This window comes from Camponotus floridanus, unplaced genomic scaffold (genome assembly GCF_003227725.1).
Source record: "Camponotus floridanus strain SB8 unplaced genomic scaffold, Cflo_v7.5 scaffold39, whole genome shotgun sequence".
In the NCBI taxonomy this organism is placed as follows: domain Eukaryota; kingdom Metazoa; phylum Arthropoda; class Insecta; order Hymenoptera; family Formicidae; genus Camponotus; species Camponotus floridanus.
Window position 1 is genome coordinate 864,858 of NW_020229536.1, and position 22,579 is coordinate 887,436.

At 28.9% G+C, this 22,579-nt stretch overlaps 2 protein-coding genes across 4 annotated transcripts; both read left to right on the forward strand.

Annotated features, from left to right (window-relative positions):
• The first annotated feature begins 1,759 nt into the window (after positions 1 to 1,759).
• LOC105249487 lies at positions 1,760 to 2,850 on the forward strand. 3 transcript variants are annotated; one of them, XM_011254998.3, is made up of 4 exons: positions 1,767 to 2,076; positions 2,251 to 2,383; positions 2,455 to 2,543; positions 2,634 to 2,838. In XM_011254998.3, exons 1-4 carry the CDS (start codon positions 1,938 to 1,940, stop codon positions 2,780 to 2,782), a joined length of 510 nt encoding a protein of 169 aa, XP_011253300.1. In that variant the 5' UTR covers positions 1,767 to 1,937; the 3' UTR covers positions 2,783 to 2,838. The 3 variants fall into 3 exon arrangements, with proteins under 3 accessions (XP_025267087.1, XP_011253300.1, XP_011253298.1); XM_025411302.1 differs by having other exon boundaries at positions 1,760 to 2,076; positions 2,254 to 2,383; positions 2,455 to 2,850; XM_011254996.3 differs by having other exon boundaries at positions 2,455 to 2,839.
• A 2,866-nt stretch (positions 2,851 to 5,716) lies between these two features.
• LOC105249037 (fatty acid synthase) lies at positions 5,717 to 15,768 on the forward strand. Its single transcript, XM_025411310.1, has 19 exons — positions 5,717 to 5,908; positions 6,106 to 6,356; positions 6,464 to 6,695; positions 6,779 to 7,197; positions 7,543 to 7,836; positions 7,927 to 8,131; positions 8,224 to 8,384; positions 8,504 to 8,821; positions 8,948 to 9,450; positions 9,601 to 9,902; positions 10,001 to 10,405; positions 10,615 to 11,630; positions 11,812 to 12,053; positions 12,117 to 12,810; positions 12,936 to 13,767; positions 13,856 to 14,328; positions 14,428 to 14,682; positions 15,180 to 15,431; positions 15,528 to 15,768. The coding sequence occupies exons 1-19, from the start codon at positions 5,740 to 5,742 to the stop codon at positions 15,627 to 15,629; spliced, it is 7,125 nt and encodes a 2,374-aa protein (XP_025267095.1). The 5' UTR covers positions 5,717 to 5,739; the 3' UTR covers positions 15,630 to 15,768.
• Positions 15,769 to 22,579: the final 6,811 nt, after the last annotated feature.

The following is a 22,579-nucleotide window of genomic DNA, read 5'->3' on the forward strand; positions in this document are numbered from 1 at the left end:
TTATGATGCGGCGCCGATTTGTTCGAACGTAATTCGGGATATCGCGATACTGTATAAGCGTCGAATGAGCACGAATTGTCACGCAAATATGATAAATCACATCTACTCACCGTTCACCGGCTGTTCCACAGGCCGCTCCACTCGCTTGCTTCGGGACGTCCCATTCCGATCTTGATGCACACGATATCATCAACGCGAACGCGCGACACTTTATTCGGCACTCCCGATATTCACTCGCATCCGATAATCATCATCAAGGGCGCAAATAACGCGACGCGACTTCGCTCCATCTTCGCGATCGCGCTATCACTGAACTGTGAAAAATAGCTGTTGCGCATTTTCACCGACATATTATGAAAGTCGCGCGATTATCCTTGGACACTTTCGACGCTCTTTCACTCGCGATATTCGTTTAAAAACGGTTAAAAGACGCGAAAAATGCGGACGTACGACGATCCGTGTAACTGCGTATGACTCCGATTCACGTATGACGCGTATGACGTAGCAGTCACGCGCTAACATGGCGGCCGAACCAGTGCGCAGAAACGAATGCGCACTGGTTCGGCCGCCATGTTAGCGCGTGACTGCTACGTCATACGCGTCATACGTGAATCGGAGTCATACGCAGTTACACGGATCGTCGTACGTCCGCATTTTTCGCGTCTTTTAACCGTTTTTAAACGAATATCGCGAGTGAAAGAGCGTCGAAAGTGTCCAAGGATAATCGCGCGACTTTCATAATATGTCGGTGAAAATGCGCAACAGCTATTTTTCACAGTTCAGTGATAGCGCGATCGCGAAGATGGAGCGAAGTCGCGTCGCGTTATTTGCGCCCTTGATGATGATTATCGGATGCGAGCGAATATCGGGAGTGCCGAATAAAGTGTCGCGCGTTCGCGTTGATGATATCGTGTGCATCAAGATCGGAATGGGACGTCCCGAAGCAAGCGAGTGGAGCGGCCTGTGGAACAGCCGGTGAACGGTGAGTAGATGTGATTTATCATATTTGCGTGACAATTCGTGCTCATTCGACGCTTATACAGTATCGCGATATCCCGAATTACGTTCGAACAAATCGGCGCCGCATCATAATTCGATGCAATGCCGTGCAATTCAAATAAAGTCGATCGCGTAAAGATGGTTAGGCTAGAAGCGATTTCAAATTTATTTTATATACGCGCAGTGCTGCACAGCCTATCTCGTAGGGCTGCCAACTGTTAAGGTGCAATTTCATTGACGCTAAAAAGTAGCGTCAATGAAAAGGCCGCTTAATGTTGAATACATTTTACCAAAATACTATAACTGCTCTAATATCACGTAACAGAAGCAAATTTCAAATGAGGACGAACTAACGCCCAACATAACAATTTAATAATATTGATATTAATAAAATATTAATAATTAAATTTTTAAATAATTAAAAAAATGATTGATAAATATCAAAGATCAGTTTACTGCTAATTAAGAAGATTGATAGAAATACGGTTAAAAATGTTTTTATTCCACAGCAGGCATTTTGTGTTTTGTAAATAAAAAGATATACGTATGACAAGGAATATAGAAAAATATTTATTTCATCTTTGAATATTACAGTATCTTTCGCGATTGAATAATATATTTATTATCAATTTACGTACATAAGTATCTTGTTATATAGCACTAGTGCTACCGGTATTTCGCGCACATAGCGGAACAAAACCAGAAATTGTGCACATTCTATATTACCTTCTGAGAACTTTCGTGGACTTGGCTTCGTAGTTCTCTCAGTTTTTCTCTGATTCTCTCTACCATAGTGGAACATAACCTATGGAGCGTATGGAGTACAGTCCTTTCTTAATATTTATTTTAAACGAGAATTGTGTGAGAGCTCCTAAATTATATTAAGAATTTAGTCGACTGTGTTTTTGTTACGAAAAATATTATTACTTGACTTAAGGATGAAAAAAGCTGAACGGATAGATTTATCGAGTTCGGAAGATGAAATATGTTCAAATAATCTAAAAGAAGCGATCGATCAACAATTTTTAAATGACAATCTTTATATCACGAGGAAGACAGAATTTGCTCCTGAATCTAGTAAATAAATCTAATCTAATAATTTAATGCTAATAATCTGTGCTAATAATCTGTGCTTTTACATATATTATATTTTTTTTTAATTTTATGAAATATCAATGTTAACAATTTTAATAAGTGATTATACAACTTTTTTCAATGATCATGAAAATATTATATATTATTTATTTTTAGAAGACTTAGAAACCAACAAATCACATGGAAAATCTTTTAGAATAAGCTCAAAGCAGGACCAATTTACAAATTTTGGTGTTACAGACACATTCCAAAATTTTATTGCTAAGAAGTTAGATGAAATTTTGGAGAAGTAAGTATTAAAGTAATTATGTGTGTAAATGCTATTTTTAATAATTATTCTTTGAACAATGTTTTTTTCAGGACTATTAAATTGAAGAATAGCAAAAGTACTGAATGTTTCATGCAACAAAAACAGAAGCGAAACAAAAATTCTGGAATAAAACTCTTAAGTACATCAAAAGAATTTGTAACTACTAAAGAAATCTCAAAATTATTTGCAAAGGACAAAAAGAAACTAAAAAGATGTTCACAAATTACAGAGGATAGCACCTTATCGAAATTTCAAGAAGCTGCTATTGATCCAGAATGTATATTGAGCAAATCAGATATGATAGTTTGGAACAGTGAATATTCAAAACCAGAATTTCAATATAAGAAATCAAAAGATGATATTTTGATTGAAGTATAGCACTAATTTTTTATTTGTGATTGTTTAGATTGTATATACATAACTGTGTGTAAATATTTCATATCGATATAAAAATAAGGTTTTATTTACTATATTTCTTGTTCTTCTTATTGTTTATGTTGCACTTTTATGTTGCATTCAACAAGAAGCAGCATGTAAAATGTAAAATGATTACATCCTAAAATAATTTTTGATTTTGGACTCATATTAAAAAATATTTTAAATAAAAGTTGTTTGTGTATGACAACAAGGGATTAATTTAAATTTGGATACACATCCATATATATATATAATAATATTTTATAACAATCTTATTTATTTTTATATGTAATGGTGACAACGGATAGAGGTTTAATCGGACCAAATCCAAAAGTAATTACAAAATATAGGTACATATACAGGGCAATAATAATGATTCGTTATGTCTCTTTACAAATATCTTATCTTTTTCGCTTTTCGAGATGTCTCGTCTGATGTCTCTCGTTGGCTCTCTCACCTATTCCGGGGCCTTGAATTTTTTCTGTTTTGTAAAGCAGATGATACGAATAATAAAGGGGTTGGCCAGATCTCACTTCCCGAATATTTGAACCTATTCTAGGTACTTCTTCTTTCCACATCGGCAGATCAACAGAATCTTCTATTCCACGACGCTTACTGTGTGACTCCAGAACGAAAGAGGACGAACAGAGACGAGGCTCTCACACCTTGATCATTATAGATCGATAGGCATGCGCGTCACTTGTTACAATTTTAAGTTTTGTTAATATAATTCCTTTTTCTACTAAATTTTTCTCATATTTTGCAAATATAAATATTAATTATAATATGTATTAACTTATCTAAACTCTATTTCCTGTTTGTGTTTGTATCTGTGTAATCTATTCGAATTGCCAAAAAACTTTTATTGCCACGCAAGTGCGAAAACTTTGGCTCTAACAACATTAAAGCTCCATAATATATATAATTAATAGAACGTAACTGAAAGGTATTTAAAAGAAATCTTAAAAACGACTTTAAATGTTTTAATTATGTTTTGATCTATAATATTATCTTGACTTGTGAAAGCATTATTCTATTAATTTCATGAAAAGGCAAATGTTTTCTGCGGATAGAAAAAAAACGATATTTTGATTGTTTGATAAACGTTTATTTTTATCAAAAGAAATGTTTCTTTTAACGTTTCTCAAGTAGATATTTTAATCAATCAGAAATATTTTTGTAAAGTGTTATAAAATAATAAAAAATGTTTCAAAGACATAATTTATATAATTTTTCTAAAATGAATACGTACTATTTTCGATTATCCTTACTGAAATCAAATCAAAATTATAAAAACTTTATAAATATCGGTTTACATTAATATTTTATTTAAATTGTTAGAAAAAATTTGCATATCGGGTACGTCAATCTATTTAGATTACCAGATGTATATCATATTTTATCGGCTGACAGATCCTAAATTTAATGAAGAAATAATTAATGTCAATCCATTAACAACTTCTGATCTAAATCTGAATCTATGGCCAATCTGTTAACATATTGCGCGTTATTTTGGTTTACATGCTAATATTCTGCGCCACAGCCTTTTAGCCTTCTTTTTTATTGTTTTATATAGTAAAAAAAGAAAGAAAGTACACAAAAAAATACACAATTATATTTAAAAAAATCTGATTGTAATTTGAAAACATAATTATATTATGTAATTAAGCATGTCATTTTTGTTTATTGATTTCAATGTATTTTTACAATTTATTTATTTATTTGTTTATATATTTTTAAAGCAAATTAAATTTATTTTCTTTAATGTAACTTTTAATTAAATTTAAAATGTGAATGTATATTACAAGTCAATTCTTTTTATATTAATACAAAAACTGAGTTTATATAATATAATATTATTATTTAAAATATAATCCAATTAAAGTAATTAAATCAATTAAAATAAAAGTAACTAAAAAATAAATATGTGATATTTTTCTGAAAAAATAAATATGTGGTATTTTTCCGACTCTTGTTTTTATTCGATTAGAGAATTAACTCTATTATCTCACAATACGTTTAATTTAAATACAGAAAGGTTAAATAGTATCAAAAGTATATCAATGCTAATTTAATTCTTCTTTTTACTATTATTTACTCGTTTTTTCATTCAGATAAATAATTTATTTAGTTATTTATGTACATATATTTTTTTTCAGAAACAAACAATACAAAGATACAAACGATATAGAAACAAATATAGAAACAATAATGATTTTATTACTAAAAAGAGAGAGAGAGAGAAACTTAAAAATCTAAAAAAAAATAGTACACAAACATATATATATGTCATATTTTCAAATATTAAAAATGAAACTATTTAATCAAATAATAAATAATTTAGTATTATAAATAAAAGTGCAATCTGTAAACAAATTTGAATTCTGTAGTCTTAATACGTATTAAAGACATAAACAGTATTATTTTATTTTAAATAGTATATTTTTTTTATCTTTAATATGTTTTTTTATCTTTAATATGTTACTCATAATTATTTCGATTATTATCCCGCACTATATACATTTTATAAACAATCGATATTATCCCGCACTATACATTTTATAAACAATCGTTTTATATATAATCGATACATTTCAATTGCAAATACATACTTTGAATTATAAATTTATAAAGAAGATTGAAAATACAACATGTGTGATCATTATCATAATTAATACAATCGCAAGAATCTAAATAATTAAACAGAGACATTTAAAATAGATAGATATATATATATGTAACGATTTAGTATTTCATTATCTCATTTCTCATCTAGTGTTCGTCTATCGCAATAATATCGCAAATAACAAATTTTGTAGTGTTAATAACATCATAAATAGAACAAAATATATAAAATATATAAAATACAAATATATATATATTTGTATGGATAAACACATACAAAAATAATTTACAATATGATGAAAGAAACACACAGACCATACATTAATATCGATTCTGGCGACGAAATCGTTATTTCAGGTATTGCTGGTAGATTTCCAAATTCAAACAACATGAATCAGTTACAAGAGAACTTATTCAACAATGTTGATCTTTCTAGAACAGATCATGGCCGATGGAAAATGGGTAATTATAATTCATAATTTCACATTTATTTGTAGTTAATTTAAAATATGTCTTTTTACTCTTAAATAAATACATAATTATTTGTTATAAAAATATATTTTTAATTTAAATAAAAAATATAAATGTTAAAAATATACTTTATATAGCAATTTTATTACATAAATATTATACATTTATGAAATTATATAATTTGTTAGAACATCCAGATTTACCACCACGCATGGGAACAATTAATAATGTGGAAAAATTCGATGCTGATTTTTTCAACATTTCTTTTAAGCAAGCACACACACTCGATTCTATGACAAGAATATGTTTGGAACACACTTATGAAGCAATTGTCGATGCGGGGATCAATCCAAAGCAATTACAAGGAAAAAATACTGCTGTGATTATAGGAACAAGTATACTTGAATCGCAAGGAAATTTTATGTATAAAAATCTTCAGGTAGAACAAAGTTATTGATTAATACATATAAGGAAAATATTTGACATAAAGAATTATTAAATTCATTGTTTATATATGTAAAATTTATTATTGCTTTCTCTAATTAGACAGATGGTCTAGGCATTATTGGATGTAGTAAATCTACAGTAGCAAATATGCTTTCACAATTGCTGGATTTGAAAGGACCATCTTATACAATCGATACAGCATGCAGTTCTAGTCTTTATGCCATGGCTCTTGGTTACCACGAAATTATGTCAGGTCGATGCGAGGATGCGATAATTGGAGCTTCAAATTTATGTTTAAATCCTATAATAAATCTGCAATTCTCTCGTCTTGGTATTTTTAATGAAACTAGTTAATATATCACATAATATTCTTATATATAAACATGTATACCAAACATGTATATGATATTTTAGGTCCTTTGTCTTCCGATGGTTATTGCAGACCTTTTGATTCTACCGCTAATGGTTATTCGCGTAGCGAAACCATATCTGTGCTATATCTTCAAAAGGCAAAAAATGCTAAAAGAATTTACGCTACATGTAAGCATATTAAAGTAAACAGCGATGGTTATAAGAAGGAAGGAATAACGTTCCCATCAGAACATAGTCAGAGTACTTTACTGACGGAATGTTACAAGGAATGCGATATATTACCATCTTATCTAGATTACATTGAAGCCCATGGTACCGCCACAAGAGCTGGCGATCCTGTGGAAATCAAGGCTATCTATAATGTTTTGTGTAAAAAAAGAAAGACTCCGTTGATGATCGGCTCTGTAAAATCCAATCTAGGTCACGCTGAATCAGCAAGTTCTTTGACTCAAATCGCTAAGGTAGAACACATAATTGGCATTATTTTCATAAAGAAAGTAATATTCCGATAAATTCCGCATATATGATAAATGGTTTTACCTCTTATAAAACAAAAAGATCTCGCTATTTCTATATTACTAGTTAATTTGAGAAATTTGGAGTTTATTGTTTATTAATTTATGACAATTGATTTAAATATGAACAAATAAATAAATACATTTTATGTATTTTTATTTTTTCAAAATTCATTTTAATATAATAATAAATTAATTAGCTTTTTATAACAACGGCAGATTCAAAAATATATATTTAACAAAGAAATACATATTGTTATGTATCTAATTGAATTCATTTATTTCTTGAAGGCAATAATAGCATTTGAAACTGGTCTCGTTCCACCAAATATCAATTACATATCACCACGAAAGGATATAGATGCTCTTATAAAAGGAGACATCCATGTTGTTACGGAAGCAATGCCACTTAGGAACGGTTACATAGGCATTAATTCTTTCGGCTTCGGAGGAGCCAATGCTCATTTAATATTAAAATGGAATACCAAACAGAAGGTTAACAGTGCAACACGAACCGATAGCTTGCCAAGACTTGTGACATTGTCCGGACGTACTGAAAAATCAGTAAAATCGTTTTTAAACGATGTTAGTAGATATTAAAAATAATAATAATATTTTTAGAAATTAGAAAATATATTTGCTGTCGGAATTTTTTGAAAATTGTATCTCTTGTAGGTCGCTAATCATTCCACAGATGTCGAATATATTCGTTTATTACATGATGTTTATGCGGACAATATAGAGGGTCACCCATGGAGAGGATATATTATACTAGACACTTTGCAACAAAATTCAATACAGGAGATCCAAAATAATGGGAACGAAAAAAGACCTATTTGGTTTATATTTTCTGCCTTAGGCACGCAATGGCCACGGATGGGTATATATATATTCAATATTTTATATTTCACACGTATAAGATGGCAATCAAATAATAAAATAATTATTATCATTTAATCAAAATTTTATCAGGTCAAAATTTATTAAAATTTCATGTTTTTGAAAATACTATAAAAATGTGTGACACTGTTTTAAAATTATATGATATAAATATTATGAACATATTAACAAACAAAACTGAAAAAGCGTATGAAAGCGCTTTACACACATTTGTCTGTATCGTCGCCATTCAGGTAAAATATTATAAATATAAATATATAAATTTATACGAAATTTGTATATATATTAACAATGAGAATACAGTTTACAAACACGGTATAATATGATATAAAAAAATTATATGAATGTATAGATTGGCTTGGTAGATCTTCTCACATCCTTAGAAATTACTCCGGATTACATGATTAGTCATTCTGCTGGTGAACTTGGTTGCGCGTATGCGGATAAATGTTTAACTATTGAACAAACTATTTTATTGGCGTACTTTATTGGTTTAACTTGTATCGAAGAAAATGCGATTCATAGTTCTATGGCAATTGTGAATTGTGATTACAAATGTCTGAAAAATATATGTCCATCGGATATTGAAATGGTGTATTACAATAGTCAAAAGAGTAATATTATAAGCGGGCCCGCAGAATCCATAAAAGAATTCGTGAAAAAATTACAGGTATTGTTTTCTTAATTAAATATTTAATCAGATTGATCTTCTGACTTGTCTCTTTTACTAGAAAATATTGTAAGCTTTATATAATCGTCTTATATTTATTCATATTAATTAATTTCGTTTTGTCAGATTAATAACATTAACGCGAAAGAAATCTCTTGCGATGTACCATATCACAGTTATTATTTCGCATCCGTGGAAAATCGACTTTTGTTTAATTTGAACCAAATAATACTATGCTTGAAAAAACGAAGTCCAAGATGGATTAGTACCTCCGTACCTTGCATGGAATGGTCCAAAGAGGTAGCGGAATTATCTTCAGCGAACTATCACACGCATAGTATACTCAATACTGTTTTCATTGAACAAGCAATGAATTTAATTCCAAATAATGCTGTAACTATCGAAATTGGACCGGATGGCGTTCTGCAGCGTATTTTGAGAGAATCCTTACATCCAAAAGTGACGAACATCATACTGACTCAGTGCATTGAACAAAATTCGACCGATGTAATTTTACGAGGGATTGGAAAACTCTATAATTGTGGTTTACAACCGCAGATTGCTAACTTATATCCGCCAGTGGAATTTCCAGTTAGTCGAGGCACTCCTATGATATCTCCATCTATCAGGTACAACATAATGTCAGAATAAATTTTTCTCTAAATGTTACTTATGTAAATAAGAAACATTTCTTGAAATATATAAGCATATATATATATATATATATATATATATATATATATATAATATGAAAGCAAGGTTTCAATGCCGAGTTATAGGTGGGATCATTCTAAAGATTGGTTTGTGTCAACTTATCAATCACAGAAGGACATAGAATCCAGCGAAAGACATGTCGAAATCAGTCTGAACGACGAGAACTATAACTATATGATCGGTCATGTAATCGATGGAAGAAATTTATTACCAGCAACTGGATATCTTGCACTCGTGTGGGAAACTATCGGCATGATGGAAGGAAAAATATATACAACTATGCCAATAATATTTCGAGATATAAATTTTATTCGTGCTACTCATTTATCGAATAATATTACAAAATTAACAATTTCAATACAAAAAGGTATTTAGGAAACATTTAAATTATTTTTGCAATAATAACATAAAGTTATTTCTCGTAATTAATCATAATCTGTGAATTATCAAATAAAAATATTGCAGACAGCGGAAAATTCGAAGTTACCGAAGGAGATAGCATTGTGGTTACAGGTAAAGTGCATGTTACATCGAATCCAAAACAGGAAATGATTCCGAACAGTCTATTGCCGGAAGATGACAAAGAAGAAGAGCACATGACTGTTCGAGATATCTATAAAGAACTGAAATTACGCGGCTATCAATATAGTGGCTGGTTCCGTGGATTAAAAAGCGCATCTATATCATACAACAAAGGACATATTGTTTGGATAAATAATTGGGTAACTTTTATGGACACTATGCTGCAACTCTATATTCTTGGATATGATACTAGGGATTTATATGTTCCTACGAGTATTCGAGAATTGGTAATTAATCCTGCGCTACATATGTCAGTGTTGAAGTTTCAAGTGACCGAAAAGGATAAAAGTACGTTCCTCGATAATTTAACAATTTATTAATTAAAAGTTAACAATTTAATCAGTTAAAGTTAAATATATTTAAAGAGAATTATATTTTATCTTTTTCTCTCTCTCTCTCTCTCTCTCTCTCTCTCTCTCTCTCTATTAGCTTTAATTTTATATCAAGCAATTTTTGTAGTAAAATTGCTGTATTTTTATTTAATTGTCTCGTTACAGTATTACCAGTACGAATATATAGAGAAATAGATGCGATTATATCTGGTGGAATAGAAATTCGAGGCGCTAAAGCTACCATGATTTCTCGTCGGAAATTAAACCAGAATCCCGTTATCGAAGAATACGTATTTGTGGCACATCATGACCATGCGAAAATATCTTTAGACGAAGCGATCCAAATATCAGCGCAGCTTGCGTTGGAAGATCATCAGATAATTAAAATAAAAGCTATTGAATTGGTAGAAGATACTGATAATGTAACGTTCGAAGAATTATCATCCCTGTTGTTAATTAAAACTTTTAATGATATGCCGTTAATACAGACAAATATTACCATTTTAACATCAGCGAATCGTTTTAATTCAACAAAATTGCCACAGAATGTTGAAATCGCAGAACTAAATGAACCATCTATAAATGATAAAGTCTTAATAGCTGTCGGATTCAATCTCTTGACGAAACAACAAAAATCATTAGAAAGACTTTTGTCATTCGTGAGAGATGGTGGTTATGTGTTGACGCGCGAACGAAGCAACATAATTAATTGCGATATATACTTACGACAATATAACTTAAATGTTATTCTTGAAAAGCGCACTGAAACAGAAGTAATTATGCTTCTGAAGAAAAAAGTTGAGATAAAGAAAATGACTGTTGTCTATATAAATAATGATAATTTTAATTGGCTCGAAGAATTAAAGCTGCTTTTGAACGATGAAAATCAACTTGTTAAAGACAATAGAATCATAATTGTTGGAGAAGGAGATTTTGAGTGCGGTTTGTTAGGCTTCATTAATTGTTTGAGAAAAGAATCAGGCAGCTTTGTCAGAGGTGTATTTATTCAAGATGAGAAGGCTCCTAAATTCTCTCTACAAAATCCTTTTTATATGCAACAGTTGCAAAAAGACATGTCTATTAATGTTTTGCGTTCTAACAAAATCTGGGGATCTTACAGACATTTACCATTGCCTCGTCCAGAAGCTCAACCTGTACCTTTCGCCTATGTTTGTCAAATGGTATACATATGTACATCTGTATATATCTTTGCAAAAATTTAAATAATGCATGAATATTATCTGTATGTATTATATTATATATAAGCAATAATAATTTATTTTTTGTGTCTTACAATTTCGCTAGCTAAAATTCGCTTTATACATGCCATACATAATGAAATGTTTTCTTATACTTTTATAGGTTCGTGGTGATCTAAGTACATTTTGTTGGGCGGAAAATGCTATATCTGATTCTCATCTTGAAGATTTGATACGTGTAGTGTATTCGTCTATCAATTTCAGAGATGTAATGTTAGCAACTGGCAAACTAAATTCATTGCCGACTGCAATATCCCAAGAACGATTTCAACGAACATCTCTTGGAATGGAATATGTAGGATTCGATGCCAATGGACATCGTATAATGGGGCTCCGAGATAATAAGTAAATATTGTAATTATTCATATAATTACGTAAAATTTCATTGACCAATATTGCTCTTTATAGATGTATAGCAAACGTCGTTGTGAAAAATAAAAATTTATGTTGGGACATACCTGATACATGGACGTTCGAAGACGCTGCTACGGTTCCGTGCGTTTACAGCACGTGTTATTTCGCCTTATACATTTGTGGAAAGATGAAGAAGGGTGATAAAATACTTATACATTCTGGTACTGGAGGCATTGGACAAGCAGCTATCCACCTGGCTCTTAACGAAGGATGCGAGGTGTTCACTACCGTAGGTACAATTGAAAAGCGAGAATTTATTAAGAGAATGTTTCCGACTATTATGGATAAGCATATTGGAAATTCTCGAGATACCAATTTCGAACAAATGATAATGTTGTATACGAACGGTCGCGGCGTAGATATCGTGCTGAATTCCTTGGCGGAAGAAAAACTCATTGCGTCCGTTCGATGTCTAACACGAAATGGTCGTTTCCTAGAGATTGGCAAATTTGATCTTGTTTCTAACAATCCTCTAGATATAATGTTGTTTCAAAAAGGCATTAGTTTTCACGGAATTCAATTGGAAAATACATTTCTGGGTTATCACAAGCATATGTCTTTAACATCTAAAATGATGGCTAACGATTTGAAAAAGGGGATCATCAAACCACTTCAGGTGAAAGTTTTTCCAAAATCAGAAATTGAGGCAGCTTTTAGATACATGTCAAGTGGGAAACATATAGGAAAAGTATGTTAACAATATAATTTATTTTACAATAATTATAAATGGTAAAAAATATATTTGATATAAATATAATTTGAAGTACTATAATAATCTAATAGTTTTTCTAATATATGGACATACTTTTTTAGATAATTTTGAAGATTCAAGAGGAAAATCAATCACTGAACGGGCTCGTTGTCGCACATCGTCGTTACTATTGTTTCAGTGACAGAAGCTACATTATATTAGGAGGTTTAGGTGGATTCGGTTTGGAATTAACTGATTGGCTGATATTAAGAGGTGCCAAGAACGTTGTGTTGATTTCACGAACTGGTATAAAAAATGGTTATCAACGTATGAAAATTCAATTGTGGAAATCCTATGGCGTAAATGTACTCATTATTAATAAAATCGATGTATCTAACCTTGACGATTGCGAACATCTTTTGCGAACTGCAGAAAAAATGGCACCGGTGGATGCGATATTCAATCTCGCTATGGTGTTGAACGATCGCATTTTGAAGAATCAAACCACCGATAACTTTGTGGAATCCTTCAAATCGAAAGCCTGGGCGACGCAAATGTTAGACAAGCTATCCAGAAAGATTTGTCCTAAACTACGACAATTTGTAATGTTCTCTTCTATTACTAGTGGCAAAGGGAACGCTGGACAAACGAATTATGGTATGGCCAATTCTGTTATGGAGAGGGTGTGTGAGAAGAGAGCGAAAGATGGATTACCAGGATTGGCGATTCAGTGGGGAACCATAGGTGACGTGGGTTTTGTCGCTGATATGCAAGAAGAGAATAAGGAACTCGTTTTCGGTGGCACTTTGCAACAAAAAATATCTAGCTGCCTTGATATACTCGATACATTTTTACTTCAAAACCGCCCAATTGTAAGCAGCATGATTGTAGACGAGAAAAAAGCAAATTCTTCCAGATTTAGTAATATGATAGAAACTATCGCTAATATTTTAAGTAAGTATTCGCATGTAAACTATGCCATGTGTGTGTTAAACTATTTCTTGTACGCTTCACTAAGTCAGACATATTATTGTATTGATAGATATAAAAGATATAAATAAGATAAACAAAAATACATCTCTATCTGATCTTGGAATGGATTCTATGATGGTTGTGGAAATTAAACAAATTTTGGAACGAGAATTCGATATCTTTTTCACTGCACAAGAAATACGGATCCTTACTTTTACAAAATTAATTGAGATGTCCAATACAAACATTGATGAAGACAATACGCAAACTGAAAATTCAAATGATATTAGAAATCAAGAAATGCCGAAATTAATCGATGTTTTAAAGGATGCAGATTTTATGACAGAAGTTTGTTTTGATCTCTTAACAAAAAAAGAAGAAAGTACAATCCAAGTATTTCTTATACCGGGAATCGACGGCTGTATTAGTGTATTTAATCACTTGGCATCAAATATTAAATTTTCGACGACATCCTTGCAGTATAACATAAATAATATCGATTCTATGAACACAATATCGGAGATAGTAGATTATCTTTTTGAGGTATCATAACAATAATTTTATGTTTTATTGTAATTGAAGAATTGTGTTTTTTGTTAATGCCATAAGCAAAATTTGCAAAATTATTTTAATATTTGACAGCACGTATCATCAAAATTGAAAGATGGAAGAGATTTTGTAATGGTAGGATATTCTTTTGGATCTGTCGTCGCAATTGATTTAGTAAGACGATTGGAGGCTGTAAACTTTAAAGGTCGACTTGTACTCATCGATGGTGCTCCGGAACAAATACGATTATTATGTGAACATTTTATACCAAGTTCTAACGACGTAGAACTCCAGATTAATATTTTAATCTTTATTTTGGAAATTTATAAAGCAGGAAGCAGTGAAAAGGTATATCTTTTTTTATGTACATGGAAGCATATTTCTAATCACAAACATTAGTATTAATTTTATATTTTAAGCATGTTATGATTCTTGCAGTTTCTTCAGTAAAAGCTTTTAACTTTTTGCGATTCGGAAATTTCTGTCATATCCATTCAGCAGGTGCAATTCAGACTTATTTTCATTTATATCCTGCAACTTATAAGTTTTTCCACATTTTGTCTCTTATTCCCATTCATTTCATGTCTCAAATTATATACATAACACATATAAAGAAAGAAAGAAATTTTTACACAAGTGTATGTAGTTATAACGAGAAATATTTTTAGGATCGTTAGAATGTTTATAAATATTTATATATTTTTTTATCTCGAGCTAAACTCGACATAGAATCAGCTAGAGCAAAATGTAATATTGATTCAGACTCGACATAGAATCGTAAAAAAGTTAAAAATCCATAAAAGTTTTTAAAAATTATTTAAATATAAAGCATATAAATTTCGCAGGTTTTAATGCCATTAAAGGAGTGCAAAACTTGGGAAGAACGATTTGATATTTTTGCTAAACACTTTTTAGCAATAAATACATTACTTTCACCTATAAATCTGAAAATACTGTGTACAACAGTGTATAAACATTTACTCGCTATTCGACAATATGATTTTTCTACACTATCGCATATTAAATCACCCATAATGTTACTGAAAGCGACATTGTTACCTGTACGTAAGATTGAAGAAGATTATGGTTTGCACAAGGTATTTTGGGAAAGTGTAGTTAATATGTACATCTAATAAATTAAAATTAAATTTAAAAAATTAACAATTTTTTTAACGAAATACATAATGTTTAAGATAACTCGAAACAAAGTGGAAATACATTACATCGAGGATGATCACTTTACTATCTTGAGAAACAAGAAAGTAGCAGCTGCGATTAATGGAGAGCCACTATGATATTGAATTATTCATTAAATATTACATTAATATATGTATAACATATATTACATTAATGTATATTAAAATACACGGCATTGATCATAATTAATTAATTAATGTATATTGATAACAATTTGTATATTCGAACATGTTATTAATAAAATGCCATAAAATATTTAATACAAAATATCTTTAATTGCCTGCAAATGATTTTTTAAAATTCATTTAAATTCTTTAATTTAAAAAATTTTTTTTATATATAATTTTTTTTGCTACTAGATTTCTTTCAAATTTTGCAAATATAAATATTAATTATAATGTGTATTAACTTACCTAAACTCTATTTCCTATTTGTGTTTGTATCTATGTAATCTGTGTTCGAATTTGCCAAGAAACTTTTATTGCCGCGCAAGTGCGAAAACTTTGGCTCTTGCGCGGCACAACATTACAACATTAAAACTCTATAATATATATAATTAATAGAACGTAACTGAAAGAAATCTTAAAAACACGACTAAAAGTTTTAGTTATGTTTTGGATGATTTGATCTATAATATTGTCTTGATTTGTGAAAACATTATTCTATTAATTTCGTGAGAAGGTAAATATTTTTTTGCGGAGAAAAAGAAACGAAAAAGATCGATATATTCTGATTATTTCTGATTATAAACGTTTATTTTTATCAAAGAAGCGTTTCTTTTAACGTTTTTTAAGTAGATATTTTAATCAATCAGAAATATTTTTGTAAAGTGTTATAAAATAATAAAATGTGTTTCAAAGACATAATTTATAAAATTTTTCTAAAATAAATACGTACTATTTTCGATAATTACTGCAATTAAATCAAATATTATAAAAACTTTATAAATATTGGTTTACGTTACTATTTTATTTAAATTGTTAGAAAAAAATTGCACACATATTGGTTACGATCGTCAATCTATTCAGATTATCAGATTATATTTTATCGGCTGACAGATCGTAAGTTTAATGAAGACATAATTAATGCCAATCTATTAACAACTTTTGTTCTAAATCTGAGTCTGTTGCCAATTATGCTAACATATTGCGCGTTCTTTTGGTTACCAGAAAACGAAATTGAAAAACAAATTGATCATTTTCATTTTCCATATTAAGCAATATGAGATAGATGTCATTTCAAAAAGTTGAAAATATATACAGAATTACATTTTTATTTAAATTTTTTTAATGTAAATGCTATTAATAGTATACTTCAAGTATTGTATTGTCGTGTCTATACGTTTGTAGTGAATTTTTTTGAATATTCTTGATTACAATTTTAATCTTTTATTTAATACTAATAATTTGATTTGCCTGTTGTTAATTTTTTTGATACTAATGTATGAAAATATCAATCTCATCTATATAAATATTATTTTTATCCATTGCATATTTTCCTGTTTTATCATCTTTCATCACATACGTATCCATCTGTATATTCATTTTGTTGTTGTATATAAAAATAACTAGTTTTGTAAGTGGTTTTAGTCCTTTTTATTGCAATATATTAGACGTCATTGTATTTATGTCCGATAAATACATCAAGTAAAAGATTTTATTTGACAAGTTTTCTTTTTTTTCGACTGTTAAAGCGTGTTATGACGTGTATAATGTATATTATACGATTATATAATATCGTATCGATTATATAATATCGCGGAGTGTGTGTGTTCATTTTTACCGCTACCATAACACGAATTTCTCATTATTCTTATTATTCTTATCGCTTTCTTTCTTACCTAAATATTAAATATTATACAAAATAAAAATCGTAAATGGTTGTAGTAAATCGTAGAATTATAGTATGCATACGTTGGGTCGCGATAGTTTGCGCTTTTCATTTTCTTTCTACATTTTCATTTCTGAAACTATCTAATAATTTTCTCTATATGTTATAACTCATTATTCATCAAAATGTCTAATAGATGGAAAGAAATTAAAACAAATTTATTTATTACAAAATTTGTTTAAAAAATATCACTATTAAATTAACGTCTAGCATTTCTTTTGCAATAATTTTCTTTCGCTTTATACAAGCAAAATAAATTTTACTCTGAAATTGTAAAACCAATTACTGTAATACTTAAGTAAATACTGTCATTTCTTCTATATTTAAACAATATACAGATTGCTCAAAACTATCGCATCATTCTTTAATAAATTAATAAGCTATGTCTGTTTGAACAAATTTTGTCAAGCATCTGCTAGAAATTTTTATCAGCAAAAAGATTACAAATTTAGAATTTATTAATTTCAATTATATCGATAGATTGTTAGCAGAATTAGAGCTTGCTGATATAATTGTTTGTTTAAAATTATCAGGCATATAATCAGGTTTTGTGAGCAGGTTCTACTGGCAGATCACAAATCTAATGAAAATATATAATATAATCGATAACAATTTATTAAAAAATTTTAAGCGAGAAAATTTGTTGCCAATTTGTTAGCATTTTGCTTACTAGTTTATTGTTAGAAGACCGATAAATTATTTATTGTAAAAAAATTTATTAAAATAAAAGAATTCTTTCAACGAAACTTTAAAAAATGCATTTGTATCTAAACTTTAGACTTTGACTTTTTCTTCTTTTTAAAATTAAATCTCAAATTAATTTTCTGCTAAAATTATTAAATCTTCATTTAAATTAATTAAGAAGCAAAATTTAGTTATACATTTTCAGTTTAAAATTATTTTACGCATACGCGCTGTTATTTTTTCTAATTGGAAATCTATTCTACGTATTCAAAAGAAGATGCAACAATTTTAGCGTATTATGTATACAATTACAAATTGAACAAAATTAGCGCTGCAATCTCATCTACACATATCTCAGCATTCGAAATTCTATTTTATAAATGCAAATATTGTTATTAAATATAATAATATTTTTCTAGACGTTATTAAGCGCATAAAAACGAGTTGTCTCCTTTTTTTTCTTTCGCACAAACTATAATTCAGCAACGTACGCAGAATATAGCAAAGTACATCCTTCATCGGAACCTATGAGAAATAATAAACATGACTCCAATCTTTTTTAAAAATCCTGTGAAAAATACCAACTTTTTCTTGCATTCACATTTTTGTTTCTTGTCACGTAAATTACATTGCGCGTATCCTTATTTATAGATAATATTAAATAAGTTCGCAATATTATTATTGTGGATATATATGTGTGTATGTGTGTGTGTGTGTGTGTGTGTATATATATATATATATATATATATATATATATATATATATTGTATATATGTATATGTGTGTATATGTATGCGCACACATTTGTGTGGACGCATGAAGATGTAATTTTATGTATAATACGTTATAGTCAATTTTATTATTAATTAATATACAAATAATGGAAGACATATGGCAGCACTAAAAGTGCTGATCGAAAGATTCTTTTATCTAACACGTTTATAGAACTTTTTTTATTTTAAGTTAACGTTTATCTTTATTTTGCGTGATCTATTTGCACGCATTTCGTTCGCATATTATATACTAACATAAGTTTATATATATTTATATATATATATATATATATATATATATGTATGTGTGTGTATATGTGTAACACACATATATACATATATATTTTCATTATTATATGGATATTTTTGATAAAACATATTATTTTTAAATAATTATCTATCAAGACCGATGAAAAATAAAATCATTAAAGTAATAAAATATTAAAAAACGTTAAAAAATAGACAATGCCTTGCATAGATGTCAAAGAATAGATAAATCACAAAATGATATGATACATACATATGTATAAACCTAAGAATAGATAAGAATTATTCTATAATTGATTATTTTATAATAGATAATATAATATAATAGAGATATAAATATACAAAGAATAAATAAGAATTATTTTATATAAAATAAATTCACAAAAATAATTAATAAAGATTTTGATTTAATAAGTAGATTAAATTTGTCTTAAATGCTTCTAATTACAAATATCTCTAAACAACGTGATAATCTTTTTTTCAAAGAATGTTCACACATGATGTTCAATATTCTATATCGCGATAATTACTGACGATTTTGCCGCAAAGTATAATCGCAACATTACAGCAATTGTGTTTCACTGACATATCATTGAATTTCATTTCTAATGATACCGGTAAAATTTGTTTTACTATAATTAAAGTTTTGTGACGCTCTGCGACACATACATATATTAACATATATTAATATAATATTTGTTACTTAAATCAAACACGCGAATAACTAAGCTCAACACACGTGGGTTTTTTAGTCTTTCCTCATAATCCACGCATTGAGATCACTCTGATCGGGATGCTATTTAATGACATATTGACTATTAGACCGATATTTTGACAATAAGTCATCTTTCTTTGAATATAATTCTATCTTTGTTTGTGTTTATAAAGATATCTACCTTTTATCGCAATTTATTATTGTAACATTTTATCTTTTACTAAAAAATGTGAGAAAGTGTACTACATAATAATAATTATTAATATCGCGAAATTTAAATCAGCTTAATAAATAAATATATAAATATATATATATATATATATATATATATATATATATTAAAATTAATTATCAAATATATAATAATATGCATATGTAATAATCAAACTATAAAAGATTACAAATTCCACGAATAATAAGCCACTTATTAAATAAACTGAACAGAATTGAAGATATGTGTTGTTGATATGTGTGTGTCGTGTGTGATTTCCGCTTTTTATTATTTTATAGGCGACGCGAGACAACATTTAATTTTATTTGCAAAGAGATAATGGCCGTTATTATAACTCATTCTTTTTGTTAAGCATAGTTCTATCGCATTAAACCCAATGTGAATTATATAATATAATAATAAATTTATTATTTTAATTTAAAATCAAAATTGTCGTAGAAGAATATTAAAACGCGGTTTCTTATTACAATATTTTCAATTTTCAATATTAAATATTTTAATAATCAATTAAAAAGATTGAAAAGATTGAAATTAAAACAATGTTTATTTTTGTCTTTAATATCAATATGCCTATATTTTTTCATAAAAATCCTTATTTTACCTCAAGTTTTAAATTTGATTTTAATATCCCGTACACGCGCGCGCATGATGGTTGCAAATTATTCTGTACTGTATTAGTTTTTCGATCTTTATAGTTGTTTCCTTAGACAATTTTTAAAATCACTTGGGAACGTCAATATCTTTAATTAGAAAATCTTTTATCAGGCTCGGTTTGACCGATATCCTGATAAACAAAAATTTTTGTCCTCATTTATATCTTACAATTGCAGCTATAAAACAATGAAATAGAGGCGATAACGCATAATTATACGAGCGTATGCGCGTGATTTGCGTATCCATGATACACTCCAACTACTAATTATGCTAATAATAGTCATACTTATGTTAATTATCATCGCTTTGTATTCTGATATAAATAATAATAAAATATTAACTAGCATTAAAAGCATGTTATTTTGTTTTGTTGTTGCCTCTGAGTTGTGTCATTGTGGTTGCGTCAAACTATGCATTTCTTCGCGTTTCTTATTCACCACGAGAACATCATCTTACTCATTGTTTTATATTAAATAAGAAACAATGAATATTATAGATTACTTGTTCTTTTTTTCTGTTTGTTTTTACTTCCTTATCAATTATTTCGTTGCTCCATGTGTCGCGCTTTCTATTCCCATAGAAACTTTGTTATTCAATCAATTATATCGTAGCTATGCGATTCTGCGGCTATTTCTGACGTGTACTCGAGATACAAGATAAATTTACAAGATAACATAAAGAGTTTCTCTCTTTTCTTTCTTTTACACTTACACACACATACACACACACACACACACACACACGCACGCACACACACACATAACATATAGAAGAAAGCTTTGTTTTGGAAGAAAATGTTGCTTTAGAAGAAGTAACAGTAATAAAGTTACTTTTAATATTATTAGATTGTAAAAATGATACTGATATGCGCTTATACATCTTACTTTACGAAATAAATAATAAATATACTGTACATTTATCGTAAAATACTTTTTTTGGAATAACGTAATTTTCATATGTGTGCGTTTGTGACACGGATGGAAAATTTGTCTATAGATCAATTATCATCATTAATATATCAATTATCATCATTTGTCATCTTCATTTCTCTAGAAAGTTACACCAAAACTTGTAATATCATTCCGAAAATTCTTTCAATAAATGCGAATATAAAATGTAATTCGTAAAATGACTGTTTCAAGTCAAATTTCCTTCGCGATACGGACCCAAAAAGGTTCAGCACAATACCTTACATTTTCAAATTTTATACTTCTTCGGGAGTATTAGTTTAGTAGACAATTTAATAACCAATAAAGAATAAACAAGAGCAAAGAGAATAAAAAAAGCAATAATAAAAACCCTCACATTTTTTAATCTCTGTTTTTTTACTCTTTATGATTTTATTATTTTTTTGCATTGCTTTCTTACTATATTGCATAGAATAAAGAAAAGCAAATAAAAGATGCATAGTCACATAATCATGCAAATATAGAATAATAAGAGAGTAGAACGATAGAGAAGTAATAAAAAAAAACAAAATAAAAAATAAGGGACTCAATATTATCACTTGACAATGAACATCATTGTAATAACCTGATTTCATCGCATTTGATGGATCTGAAACCCTCGACTGTTTTCTTGCATAATGACATTAAAATAATCACAAATAATTGACCAGCGTATAATTATGAGCAATAATTATGAGCTAATGAAATATAATAATAATAATAGAACTATCGTTTTTTTGGTGTTGTATAATAATATCGAGCTGTGTGTAGTTTTAGGCATTCCAACAATTATATAGGCGATAGACAAAATCATCACTTCTCGTATTGTGGAAAATGATGTGTCATCTGATAAGTAATTAAGTCTCTTATTTATTGCGCTGTTATT